Below are 14,620 nucleotides of genomic sequence, written 5' to 3' on the forward strand. Positions count from 1 at the left end.
AAGCCATTGTGACATCACTGATGAGGTTGACTCTTATTGGTGGAAGGAGTTGAGGAGTAGACTAGTGGTTAGTGCAGCGGACTTTGATCCTGGGGAACTGGGTTTGATTCCCACTGCAGCTCCTTGTGACTCTGGGCAAGTCACTTGACCCTCCATTGCCCCTGGTACAAAATAAGTACCTGAATATATGTAAACCGCTTTGAATGTAGTTGCAAAAAACTTCAGAAAGGCAGTATATCAAGTCCCAGTTCCCTTATGACATCACAATATCAGAAGTGAGCCAAGTAACAGGCAATCAAGCCATTGTGACATCACTGATGAGGTTGGCTCTTATTGGTGGAAGGAGTTGAGGAGTAGCCTAGTGGTTAGTGCAGTGGACTTTGATCCTGTGGAACTGAGTTCAATTCCCACTGCAGCTCCTTGTGACTCTGGGCAAGTCACTTAACCCTCCATTGCCCCTGGTACAAAATAAGTACCTGAATATATGTAAACCGCTTTGAATGTAGTTGCAAAAAACTTCAGAAAGGCAGTATATCAAGTCCCAGTTCCCTTATGACATCACAATATCAGAAGTGAGCCAAGTAACAGGCAATCAAGCCATTGTGACATCACTGATGAGGTTGGCTCTTATTGGTGGAAGGAGTTGAGGAGTAGCCTAGTGGTTAGTGCAGTGGACTTTGATCCTGTGGAACTGAGTTCAATTCCCACTGCAGCTCCTTGTGACTCTGGGCAAGTCACTTAACCCTCCATTGCCCCTGGAGATTCTAGATGGAATGTTGCTACTATTGAGATTGTTAATGTTGCTATTCCACTACCAACATTCCATGTAGAAGGCTGCCCTTGCAGATCAGCAACGCGGCCGCGCAGGCTTCTGTTTCTGTGAGTCTGACGTCCTGCACGTATATCAAGTCCCATTTCCCCTTTCTCCTATGACATCACATTATCAGAAGTGAGCCAAGTAGCAGGCAATCAAACCAGACAAGGTTGTGAAGTTCATTCCCGCTGTGGGTGAACCAAGGCTGGAGGTATGCCTGAGACTTTGTTCATGCCCCTGGGACGAGGCGGATGGCTCCAGCCATTGCTTAATAGTATCACCTACTGGCTAAATGGAAGATACATGCATACAAAGTTCCAGAAGAACCCCGCGCTTTCCCACTCATGGCAGGCTCAATGCGGCTTACATATTGTATACAGGTACTTATTTGTACCTGGGGCAATGGAGGGTTAAGTGACTTGCCCAGAGTCACAAGGAGCTGTGCCTGAAGTGGGAATCAAACTCAGTTCCTCAGTTCCCCAGGACCAAAGTCCACCACCCTAACCACTAGGCCACTCCTCCATTGTTGCTACTATTTGAGATTCTACATGGAATGTTGCTATTCCACTAGCAACATTCCATGTAGAAGTCGGCCCTTGCAGATCACCAATGTGGCTGCGCAGGCTTCTGCTTCTGTGAGTCTGACGTGCAGGACATCAGACTCACAGAAACAGAAGCCTGCGCAGCCTTCTACATGGAATGTTGCTAGTGGAATAGCAACATTCCATGTAGAATCTCCAATAGTATCTATTTTATTTTTGTTACATTTGTACCCTGCGCTTTCCCACTCATGGCAGGGTCAGCAGGGTCAATGCGGCTTACATGGGGCAATGGAGGGTTAAGTGACTTGCCCAGAGTCACAAGGAGCTGCCTGTGCCTGAAGTGGGAATCAAACTCAGTTCCCCAGGACCAAAGTCCACCACCCTAACCACTAGGCCACTCCTCCACTGTTGCTACTATTTGAGATGTTGCTATTCCGCTAGAAACATTCCATGTAGAAGTCGGCCCTTGCAGATCACCAATGTGGCTGCGCAGGCTTCTACATGGAATGTTGCTAGTGGAATAGCAACATTCCATGTAGAATCTCCAATAGTAGCAACATTCCATGTAGAATCTCCAATAGTATCTATTTTATTTTTGTTACATTTGTACCCTGCACTTTCCCACTCATGGCAGGCTCAATGCGGCTTACATGGGGCAATGGAGGGTTAAGTGACTTGCCCAGAGTCACAAGGAGCTGCCTGTGCCTGAAGTGGGAATCGATCCCTAGTTAATGCTGATCCGTTAGATTGTAAGCTCCTTTGAGCAGGGACTGTCCTTCTTTGCTAAACTGTACAGCGCTGCGTAACCCTAGTAGCGCTTTAGAAATGTTAAGTAGTAGTAGTAGTAATTTTGATTGACGTGGCCATCCAAAGGAAGGTGAGAAAGCTGCAAAGAAAATGCATTCGTGTCACAGCGTGGTTTTTTTTTCTCATACAGTTTGCAGGGACACTCTCAGATGGGCTGGGAAAGACCATGGACAACAGACACCAGAGTGAGCGAGAGTACATTCGCTACCAGGCAGCAACCAGCGGAGAACACCTCGTAGCTGGAATTCATGGACTTGCTCATGGTAATGGATGGTTCCATTGAACGCACTAGCAGTATTTAATCACTTTTGTTCTTTTTTTAGTGTGTGTCGTCGTGTTTCTAAGCAGATCGGACAATTTAGTTTGAGTTCTCATTTAAACTGTTAGGGGTGTGATGTAAATTCTGGTTAGGAGACTAATGCTTTTCATTCTAGACAGTCTATTTTTTTGGACTGGACATAGTACTGAATCTCTTCCAATTAAATTGCTTGATGAAGTCTTAACGCATAGAGAAAGCGATAGAGATGTGGTGATTATTCAGTTGGATCAGAGGTGTTCAACCAAGTCCTCGGGCACACCCAGCCAGTTGGGGTTTTCAGGATATCCCTATTGAATTCAATGTTACTTCCTATTGAGTAGATTAATTTCAGTCTAGTTACATTAATTAATAACTCATCATAAAGTAACTGTGTTTAATGCTTCCTTATTCAGCTTTATTTTGTTACAAAACACTTCCAAAATATCTTCTAAGTGATAGAATTAACTGTGCCTCCTCATGTTATATTTGCTCACTCTCACATTCTCAACATAAAAAACCAATGCGTACCCACTCTTATCAACTCTGTCACCATACCAGTGGCATAACCAGACCCAGTATTTTGGATGGGCCGTTCCACAGCTTGGCACTCCACAGCCCCTCACCCCAGAGATTTAAAAAAAAATAGAGATGGAGTTTGGCATTGCTCCAGAGCTTTGATGTTCAGATACTATTGGTGTTTATGATATGTACTATTTCATCTAACGAGTTATTTTAAAGCTTGTGATGTCAATGAAACAGTTGAAATATAATGTTAATAATCGCTGGAAATAAAAGTTGTAAAGAGGGGAGGGGGGGGAGAAAAATGGAAAAGTGTTTGACGGTGCCGAATATGTTGCTGGAATGTTGATTTGTATACTGATCCATGTTGTATGAATACTCCGAGTTGACTTGTAGTGTGCATATCGTCAATAAAAAAGTTTAAACCTTAAAAAAAATAGAGAGATTTTTCCCCAACTCCACATCAACATCTCTCCTCCTCCGCGGCAGCGTCCTGGCATTTGCCTGCTCATTGTTGAGCCCCATCCCTCCCTAGTGTAACTTACAGGTGTCCCCGGCGCCTGCAGTGATTCAATTATTGTTGCCTGCACCAGCCCTGCAGGCTTCCATCGACCAGGTCCTGCCCTCGCTTTCATTATGTTTTCTATTTTGTGGGTGGGATTCAAATTTGAAAAGAAAGTAAGGGCTTTGTAAAAGAAACCCTAAGAGATTAACTTTATCGTGCAGCTCTTTTTGTAAATAAATTTTTCCTGCAGGTTGCCTGAATAACATGGTAAATTTTTAGAAATTGCCTGTAATATGATTAATATAAAATAATGGTACATTATTATTATTAGAACATTTACCCCTTCTAGAAGTCCTTACTGTTTTCGTTTCTGGCATAACATATTGCTTAGTTCTGTGTGCGGTATAAAATCACAGAAGAATGCAGAGAATTAGCACTACAATCTTTGAGCATACAATTGTTTGCTTAATTTTAAAGTACAAAATATAATTGGCACATGATATATAAACCTCACGTGCTGTTGAGAAGCATGAGTTTGATCAATATAATTGGCAGTGGCTTAGCCACAGGTGGGCCAGGGCCCACCCACTTAGGGCACAGGCCCACCCAACAGTAGCCCACGTTTAGTGGTAGCTGGTGGGGATCCCAAGTTCCACCAGCTGAAGACTTCCCCGTGATGCTATCAAAAACGCTACTCTCCACAATACCGACACCTGCGCATGCTCAGTTTTCAGCGCATGCCTGCTACAGACTGCCAAGTTGGAAAGAAGCATTTTTCTGCCAGCTGAGATATTTTTTTTTTTGGGGGGGGGGGGGGGGGGAGAACACTTGGTGCCCACCCACTTCTTGCCTATGCCCACCCAAAATCTGTTGTCTGGCACGTGATATATAAACCTCACATGCAGTTGAGAAACATGAGTTTGAGCACCGAGATGAGTCATAGTAACATAGTAAATGATGGCAGAAAAAGACCTGTACGGTCCATCCAGTCTGCCCAACAAGATAACTCATATGTGCTAATTTTGTGTATACCCTACTTTGATTTGTACCTGTCCTCTTCAGGGCACAGACCGTATAAGTCTGCCCAGCACTATCCCCGCCTTCCAACCACCAGCCCCGCCTCCCAACCACCGGCTCTGGCACAGACCGTACAAGTCTGTCCAGCACTATCCCCGCCTTCCAACCACCAGCCCCGCCTCCCACCACCGGCTCTGGCACAGACCGTATAAGTCTGCCCAGCACTATCCCCGCCTCCCGCCACCGGCTCTGCCACCCAATCTCGGCTAAGCTCCTTAGGATCCATTCCTTCTGAAAAAGAGTCTTCCCTTCTTGTTGAGTAGAGTTGCTCGCTGGTAGTCGGCCATTGATTGTTGATGGTGGTTTCCATGGAAATCCTCTTTTCCAATGAGATTCAAAGAAACAGTGAAAAAAGATTCAATAAACATTTTTGTGCCCTGTTGTTTGTCCCTTATGGTCTTGAATGATTCCTTTCTGAGCAGGCATTCTGCAAGGAAAACCCTGGTCAAGCAAACATTTAATAATTATTTCAATTGGGTTAAAATATTCTGTTTGATTCCAAGGAAAGGAATTGGTTGGAATTTGGGGGCGTTGGTTCCACAGGAGTGCCATTTATGGCCCCTCTGCTCCTCACCCCTCTCCTGCTGTTACCCCCAGCCTGAATGGGTATCAAACAACAACTCACAGCAACATGGGAGGTATATGTGATATCAACATAGCCAAAGCTTTTACTAACAAAACATCACAACTTGAGTACAGCAGTATCTGAGCCAGTACCACGTGTGTTTCCATGGGAACAATAAGGCAGCTGTCATCACTACTGCTCTCGAGCCCCCATCAGAAAGCTGGACTGCCCAGCTATGCTGTTTGGTCGTGCTTACGGCCTCTGCAGCTTTAGTGCTTTGGCCATCATCAGGTACATGGCCATCCCTACCATTATTAAGGCAGTTAAGTGTTCAAATCAATCATCCCTGGCTTGCCTACTAACTGTGACAACCCCCAGATTCCTTATAGGTTGTCCAAAGTTGGGCACGGATCCCAGACCCACATATAAAGGAATAGCCTAGTGGTTAGAGCACCAGTCTTTATATCCAGAGGTGGCCGGTTCAAATCCCACTGCTGCTCCTTGTGATCTTGGGCAAGTCACTTAACCCCTCCATTGCCTCAGGTACCAACTTAGATTGGGAGCCTTCCAGAGATGGCGAAATACCCACTGTTTGAATGTAACTCACTTTGAGCTAATACTGAAAAGGTGTGAGCAAAATCCAAATAAACTAATTTAATTAGGCATTAACAATCAATTAGAGTTAATGAGCACTTAATTGGCAATAATTAGGAGTTATTCGTGGATTTGCCGTATGCCATATTCTATAACATACGCACCTAGATTTCATAGCGCGTAACTCCAAAGAGAGCATGGGCAAGCCGGGAGCATTCCCAGAATTTAGGTGCAATATTATAGAACACCTGCATTTGTGCGCCTAACTGCCATTAGTTGGGCACCAGCATTTACAGCGGCTTTTGGCAGGTGTAATCGATCGTGCCCAAAGCAGGGCCGCCGAGAGACTGAGCCAGGCCCGAGGCCGCCACCCCACCCCCAATCGCTACCACTGTTGCCTCCCTCTCCTGCTCTCAGGCCGCGGGCGCCACAGTCCCCAGTCTCCACCTGCCCACCCCCAGCTCTGTCGACAGTTCCCCTCCGTCCGCCATTGTGCCCCCTGCATTCAAATCAGCAGCGCCTCACCTCCGTGTGAAAGCGGCAGATCGCCTCCCTTCAGGCCCTCCCTCACTGTGTCCCGCCCTCATCTGATGTAACTTCCTGTTTCCGTGAGGGCGGGGCACAGTGAGGGAGGACCTGAAGGGAGGCGATCTGCCGCTTTCACACAGAGGTGAGGCGCTGCCGATTTGAATGCAGGGGGTCCGGTGGCGGATGGAGGGGGGCTGTCAACGGAGCTGAGGGCAGGCAGGTGAGATGGGGGACTGCAGCGCCGGTGGCCTGGGAGCAGGAGAAGGAGAGAGACCCCAGGCCCGGGGAATTTTGTCCGCCCCTGGCCCAAAGTTAGGCACAAAATGCACGGTAATCTAATATCCTACAAAGTGCCCTTTACAGAATACTAGCTTAGCGTGGATCATCTCGGCATCTAACTTCAGGCACCATTTATTGAACCTAGCCCTTTTAAAAGGTGGGCGGGAGAAGATGAAATGGAGTGGTGTGCACCGCAGGCCTACTCTTAACCCTTCAGGCCAACTCCTCGTACAGCAATTAGCCTCAACAGAATCGCAGCTGCAGAAGAATATCCAAGCAGGGCCAACGCACCATGTTAGTGTCAGCTTCCATGCACTCTGGCCCATTGCCTCTCCTTTGATAGGAGGGTCATTGTTGTCCACCCCTGACAAAACTTCATCGTGAATAGTCTAATGCCTTTTTGTGTCTGAGGACTTGAATATGTAAAATGCAAAAACGATCTTGATAACTCACCAAAATTCTTTCATTGTTTGTTCTTAGTTGAATAATAGGGAAGCTCCTCCTCAGTGGGTTTTTTTATTTGTTTGTTTTTGTTGTTTTGCGGAGAAGTGGTTTTAAGAATGTGTGAGGGCTTTGTCGCAGTCAAAAAGATGGCACAAGCCATTTAGTCTGTTTGGCCTTTGAGGTTGCTAGGGCTAAAGATAGAATTCTGCTAAAGGTTTATTTATTTAAATCTATATATTGTCTTTCAACAGAATGTCCAAGGCAATGTACAATACAAAAAAAACCCCTATATGTGATTTTTTGTTATTTATTTTATTTATTTATTGATAAATAAACACATAACTAGCTGTAAAAATGGAAATTAATATCATTGTTGTGATCCCTTTTATGCATTTAGGGCTTCTTTTACAAAGCTGCACTAGCAATTCCTGCATGGCAAATGAGAGGAAGCCCATAGGAATGGGCTTCCTCTCATTTGTCGTGCCGAGAATCGGTAGCGCGGCTTTGCAAAAGAAGCCCTTGCTGTACTTTCTGATCATCTGCTTCTCCTTTGAATCTTTAATGTTGATATTTTTTTTATATTTCAAGCACATTTTTCATTATTAAAATTTTTGCAATATGTTTTGAAATTTTTTTTGTAACTTTGTCTAGTATTCTTGTTGTAACAGGATTTCTTTTGCTCGTTTGTGCTAGGCATCATAGGTGGCCTGACAAGTGTAATAACCTCAACAGTTGAAGGTGTGAAGACTGAGGGAGGAGTCAGCGGTTTTATATCTGGCCTGGGGAAAGGGCTGGTTGGCACCGTAACGAAGCCGGTGGCTGGAGCCCTGGATTTTGCATCAGAAACTGCCCAGGCTGTCAGAGACACTGCTACCCTCAGCGGGCACAGGTTGGCAAGTACTAGTTGTTTGTAATCATTCACTGTAATTTTCAAAGATCCTCACGCTGTTCCTGACATATGCTCTGCAAGTTTAGGGAGCTTTTCCCAAACTTCGGTGAAAGGTGGCCTGTGGCACGTGCTTACATGGGTCATTCCCACACACTGAGGCCGTTTTTACTGCATGGGTAAAATGGCTGAGGGGTCCTTTTGCTAAGGTGCGCTGAAAAATGGCCTGCGGTAGTGTAGACGCGTGTTTTGGGCATGCGCAGAATTATTTTTTAGCGCACCTACAAAAAATGCCTTTTAAAAATTGTTGCCAAAAATGGATGAGCGGCAACGTGAAAATTCCCGCGTGTCCATTTTGGGTCTGAGACCTTACCGCGAGCCATTGACCTAGCGGTAAGGTCTCGCATGGTAACCGAGCAGTAACGGTCCATGCGTGTCAGAAAATAAAAAATATTCGCACACGCGTAGCGGCTGCATGCCAAAATTGAAATTACCGCAAGGGCCATGCAAATTTGGCACGCGTTGGGTGTGCCTGGATGCCTACGCGGCTTAGTAAAAAGGCCCCTGAATTTCCTGTTTTTTTTCAGTTAATGGCCCCTACCGTCACCTACTTTGTAGGCAGGAAGGGCTCACGCGCTAACCACACACTAATCGGTTAGCTTCACGGCAGTGTCAAACGCTAACCAGTTAGAACCAGGGGACACAAGATGAAATTAGAATGTGGTAGGTTTAAAACGAATCGGAGAATGTGGTAGGTTTAAAACGAATCGGAGAAAGTTTTTTTGACTCAGCGCATAGTTGGACTCTGGCCTTGCTGAGTCTGGATAGATTCCTGAAGGAAAAGTCCATTTCTCGTTATTAAATTTTGGGGTTTTGCCAGGTTCTTGGGGCCTGGATTGGCCGCTGTCAGAGACGGAGTGCTGGGCTTGAAGGACCTTGGGTCTTTTCCCAGCGTGGCGATGCTTATGTGCTTAGGGCCAGATTTTATATATGGCGCCTAAAATAATGTGCACGGATTTAAGAGTATTCTATAAGATTTAGGCGTGGTTTATAGAATACACTTAATTGATCCCATAGCGCCTAAATCTACGCCAATAAAACCTGGTGTAAATTCATGCACGTATATTTAGGTGCACTGACCTGTATTCTGTAATTACGCTTGGAAATTTTGGCACGCCTATAAACACGCCCCTTTTAAACTACGCGCATTTATTTTGAACTGTGCAGTTTTCAATGTAGGTGCAGTTCTTTATAGCATATACTTAGCGATTTCCGTGCATAGAGTCAGATAATTGCCAATTAGTGCTTGTTATTGTTTAAGTGCTGTTATCAGTGCTCATTAGCTTGTTAAGCCAATTAAGTTACAAGCGGTGTTATAGAATGAATCTTAAGCGCAATATATAGAATCCGGGGGTTAGTGCAGCACATGCCTACTCTCCGTCCGCAGACCCACCCCCAGTTCTAAAAAATAAATTTTATATTTTAGCGCGTAATGCGCACACATGGAAAAAGTACCGTGGGACGCCTGAACACACCCTGCAATATGCCATTTTATACTGCGGTAAGCACGTGTTAGTGTTTACCACTGCTTAGTAAAAGGACTCTTTAGTGTGTTGTATCTTAAGCAAATACAGTGACTCAAAATAGAAGTTTACAAAACACTTTTTTTAAGTATATTACTATGAAACGTCTCTGCCAAAATTGTGTAACAATGCTTCGTAAAATTATTACTGTCTTGTACATCCACAAAATTAAAATTTTCTACTTCAATCGTAACCAGTACTCAATTCTAAATAGTAGAAATTTTTCACGTCACGATGTGTGTGTTGCTCTCAATTTTCAAAATTAATATTAAAAAGGAAAGGTAGCCTCAATCACCATAGACAATGCGTATTAATCGATTCTAGAAATGCCTTGATCTTCCAGTCATACAAGCATCCACATCTTTCTATCATCAGCCAACCTCCTCCTTATTCCATAATTACTTATTTCACTTCATCAGTCTACTTATTTCTTGTTCACTCTTTTTTTTTTTATATTTTCTTAAAAATCATATTGAGAGAGATTATTTTCCATAACTCTTCTTTAATATACCACATAGCTTATTTCATGTACCTATATAATATTGAAATTAATGTGGGAAGAAAAGAGGCATTTAACTTAGTAGAGACGGTGCCAACGGGGATCCGTTTCACCCTATGCTTCTTCAGGGGACGTCTCTTTGTGCTTCCTCTTATATTAATCTTCTCTCTTCACTTCCTGTCTCCTACTATTCTGGTTTCCAACAACTTTGATGACAGCATGATGACACTAGGCTTGAAGAGCAGTACTTCCTGAGCTGGTGTTTCTTGTCCCTCTCCAGCTTTATGGATATCCAACCTGTAGAGGCTACTTATCTTAACTCATGTTTTTCCTGATCATAACCTTGTTGGTTTTAATTATTATCTTACTAAGTGAAATTCCTAAGGTGACCGAGATGACCTCTCCTTTTTAATATTAATTAAAAAATTGAGAGCGACACACACATGGTGAAATGAAAATGTTCTACTGTTTAGAATGAATTAAAATTATTAACCATTTTAGAAGATACCTTGTAGACTTCTGAGGCAATAAAAAAATGATTTGACCTCTATCAAACCACGTTATCTCCCTTGTGCAGTGACTCTGAATTCCCATAGGATCGGCTACTCAGGACGTGTGCTGTGAATTTCTCTCTGATTGAACTCTTTGAGGATCATAAAACAGCCAGTGGTTTAGAAACTTAAAAGAAGTTTAAATATTGTTATTTTTTTAATGTATAGAAACTTTTTTTAGGAGGATACGTACAGCTGTCTGATTGGCAACACGGTCCAAGGGCTAAACCACAACTGTGTGTTTCATTGCTAAATCAGAGGAGGCCATGTTTACATTGTTGCCTAAAATATTTAGGGAACTGATTTTGCTGCCATTGCAGTTTCTTCTAGTTTATTTCCTGTGTGTGTTGGTTAATTTGCCCTTTTTGTCGTTAAGAGCGGTTAAATTGCTATCCACGTATGTTTTGGATGAATAAATATAGCGGCATACATAGTTGATGGCAGCAGGCAGTGCTTGATCCAACTCCCCAAATCACCATAATGATTCAGACAGACACTTGTATTCATGACATTTATTTATTTATTTATTTGCTTCTTGCATTTGTATCCCACATTTTCCCACCTTTTTGCAGGCTCAATGTGGCTTACTTTATGCCGTAATGGCGATCGCCATTTCCGGAATGAGAAATACAAAGTAGTATTACATTAAAGTTCATAAATGTTGAAATAAATTATAAAGTAAGTTAGATAAACAGTTCATTTCAGGCGTGAGAGATAAGGGGGTAGTGCGTTAACGTTCATTAGTAACAAATTGATTGAAGCAAACAGGTATAGAGAGTTTGATTTTGTCTGGTTCTGGTAGAGTTTTGATGTCAGGTGATTTATGAAGGATCATTAAGGTATGTCTTTTTGAACAGGTTGGTCTTTAGTAATTTCTGGAAGGCTGTCAGGTAGTGCATTGTTTTTATGGCATTTGGTAGTGCATTCCAGAGAAGCTAGATGCATATAATATATTGATTTATATTTAAGTCATTTGCAACTGGGGTAATGGAGGTTCAAGAATGTACATGATCTTTTTGTGTTCCTGGTTGGTAAGTCTATGATATCCGTTGTAATGTATTAACTTTATTGTTTGTGTTCTTGTGTGATCCAGCCTGATCTCTGTTATGTTGGAGGGGTAGGAATAGTTTAAAAAAAATAATACCTTAGCTTTCTTGGGAACTTATTTCTGTGATTCTACTGGACATACACAAAGCTATACAAACACACATAAGAGAGAATCCCTGCTCTATAGAGCCTACAATCTAGTCAAGACAAACACATAGGACAACGAGACTTTCCATTATGTAGCTTCCTTCCCATTGTTCTAGAATCTGTGGGATAGTTGTGTCCTTCAACCAGCAGGAAACGGGAGAAAGGTGAAGGGAGGGAAGAATTAAAATTTGTGGAGCGAAGAAGTAAAATTCGTAGGGCACTACAGTCAAGCCATCCACAAAGCTCAACTGGGGACCAGTTGACCAACTGGACCAGGTGCAAAGCATTCAGAACCAGAGGCTGAAAAGTGTGATCAGCCAATTGCTGGAGATAGGTAATAATGAGGAGCTGGACTGGATGCTAAATATGTCTCAGCTCAGTTTTCAGTTCTCAATCTCCACCTGCTAGTTGATGGATACGATTATCCCACAAGTTTTGGAATAGTGGGAAAGACTAACGGAAAGAGAATTATCAGGTAAGACCTAATCTGTCCTTAGGAATTTCACTTAGTAAGATAATAATTAAAACCAACAAGGTTATGATCAGGAAAAACATGCGTTAAGATAAGTAGCCTCTACAGGTTGAATATCCATAAGGCTGGAAAGGGAACAAGACACACCAGCTCTAGAAGTACTTATCTCCAAGTGTATTGTCATTATGTCATTATCAAAGTTGTTAGAAACCAGAACAGTAAGAAATACACCAAAAGAGACAAGGAGCAGAAGGACCCTAAGATGAGCTTTTATTGAGCAGAGTCTAAAATAAAATACACAAGTAGATGGCACAAGGATCCGTTTTGACACAGCTGTATTTTGGCAGTAAAGCCTGCGTCAGGAGTCAAAAGATCTGAGAATTATAACCTTCACACTTGTCAACAGCTATTTATTCAAATTAGGAAACAGCCCTTGTGTTCCTTGTCTCTTTTGGTATATCTCCCAGTGTTCTGGTTTCCAAAAGATTCCATGGGGGGGGTCCTTCTTTTTGTGTTCACTTTGGTTATCAAAGTTGTTACCATGGCCATTTTGTAGATGTTACCCAATGAAAGTTTATCTTTTTTACAAGTTTTTTTTTTCATTTTCATCTTGATGCCATACTCAGTAATACACAGTATTCAGCTTATGTAATGGCTTTAATTGAAAGTGGATTTGAATAGGCATTACAGCTTCATATTTAATAAACATGCCTACAGCTACCTCTTGGTTGTTAACATTATCTGTCATATTCGTTACTAGTGTGCATGACCAAAACTAAAAAAGAAATGAGAAAAGAAACAACCTAATTACAGTTGGTTAGAGCAGAGTTTCACAAACCAGGCCAATTTTCTGAACTGCCACAATAGATATATAGAAGATACATTTACATACATGGGGTCTTTGGTGTGGTCAGATGTAATGAATATGCTTTGGATATAAGTATATGGAAAACTAGGCTGATTAGTTGTATCTCCAGGCTGGAGTTGGGAACGAAACAGTGAGATGAAATAACTTGCTCACTTTTCACAGGAGCAGTAATTGGAAGAGCTTAGGCTATGACCTTCATATCATACCTCTCACTGGAAGCAGTTGCAATTGAGGGCCTTAGTAAGGGGAAGCGAGCTTGACAAAGCATGAGCAGTTTGCAAGCAGGAATTCACACTAGCTGTTTTTTTTCTTCTTGTGAAAATACAAGGAGCGAGTTGACCATCTGACAGTACTTAACTTTATAGGGTCCTAAGTTCAACGCCTTACATTAAGCCAAGTTGTTCTCCAGTCCAGACCAGGACATTAAATCAGTGTGTTGGATGTTCAGTATGTTTTTTAATGCCCTTGGCTATTAGCATTGAACTTTAGCACTAGCGAACAGGTGTGGTAAGCAACATAATTCTTCCCTTTCAACGTGGAAGGAAATCAGGATTTCAGGATTTCCGGGTTTTTTCATAGCTGTGAAACAAGGAATTGAGCTGAAGCCACTCCATTCTTTATATATTTGATCAACCTATACCAAAGCAATAGTAACAATTTTTATTCATTGGTGATATGGTACAGATAAAAATAATAGAGGAACCAGGGAATGTCAGAAATGCACCTATGTAGGTCATTGGCGAGGACTTACCTCTGACATAATGTATACTGATTGGAGGCAGGCCATAGAATGGTGCAAAGTGGTATTATAAGACTGTTGAAATTCCTAAATCTCAAACTGAAGGGATAAAATAAAAACCCCAGAGGCGAGAATGGATGCATAGTATGATGAAGACTTTCAAATATGTAAATAACGCACAAGAAAGTAGCCTCTTTCTTTGAATGGAAATTCTAGAACAGGAGACCCAGAGGGGATAGCAAGGGTAACATTAGAAAAGATTACCTCATGGACAGGGTGATTCATGTAACACCCTCCCAGTGAAGGTGGAGGAAAGAAATATATTTATTTATTTATTGTTCACTTATATCCCACATTTTCCCACTCATGCAGGCACAATGTGGCTTACAAACATTAAATAAAATATAGAATAGGAAAACTTACAAGAATATACAAGGAGTATGCAGGGGGAGAAGCATCTAACAGGGCGAACTAGCAGGGTAGGAGCCAGGGAGGGTGCATCAAGCAGCGGTATAAAGTGAGGAGTAGGTCTTGGCAAAGAAGTAGGTCTTCAACAACTTCTTGAAGAGGGCGTGGTCCGCTTGAGTTTTAAGGTGTTGCGGGAGAGAATTCCAGTGCTTAGGACTCCAATAGCGGAAAGACGAGGCGAAGATCCTCTTGTACTTGACACCCTTACAGTTTGGGAAGTGAAGGTGGAGGAAGGAACGAGCAGCAGGGTTGGCATTCCTGGGCGGGAGGTCGATCAAGGGGTGCATATACTCCGGGGCAAACCCATAGATAGTTTTATGGTTCAAGGAGCAGAGTTTAAAGGCAATGCGCTCCTGAACGGGCAGCCAGTGTAATTTGAACCGTAAGG

At 42.7% G+C, this 14,620-nt stretch overlaps 1 protein-coding gene across 3 annotated transcripts in view; it reads left to right on the forward strand.

The window, feature by feature from the left end:
- The window catches only part of VPS13D (vacuolar protein sorting 13 homolog D), a 386,590-nt gene that overhangs the window by 276,695 nt on the left and 95,275 nt on the right, over window positions 1–14,620 (forward strand). For all 3 annotated transcript variants that reach the window (XM_030185614.1, XM_030185615.1, XM_030185616.1), the window contains 2 exons: window positions 2,294–2,426; window positions 7,666–7,861. In XM_030185614.1, the coding sequence (XP_030041474.1) occupies window positions 2,294–2,426; window positions 7,666–7,861 (329 nt within the window). The remainder of the gene's footprint in view (window positions 1–2,293; window positions 2,427–7,665; window positions 7,862–14,620) is intronic.

This window comes from Microcaecilia unicolor, chromosome 13 (genome assembly GCF_901765095.1).
Source record: "Microcaecilia unicolor chromosome 13, aMicUni1.1, whole genome shotgun sequence".
NCBI lineage: Eukaryota > Metazoa > Chordata > Amphibia > Gymnophiona > Siphonopidae > Microcaecilia > Microcaecilia unicolor.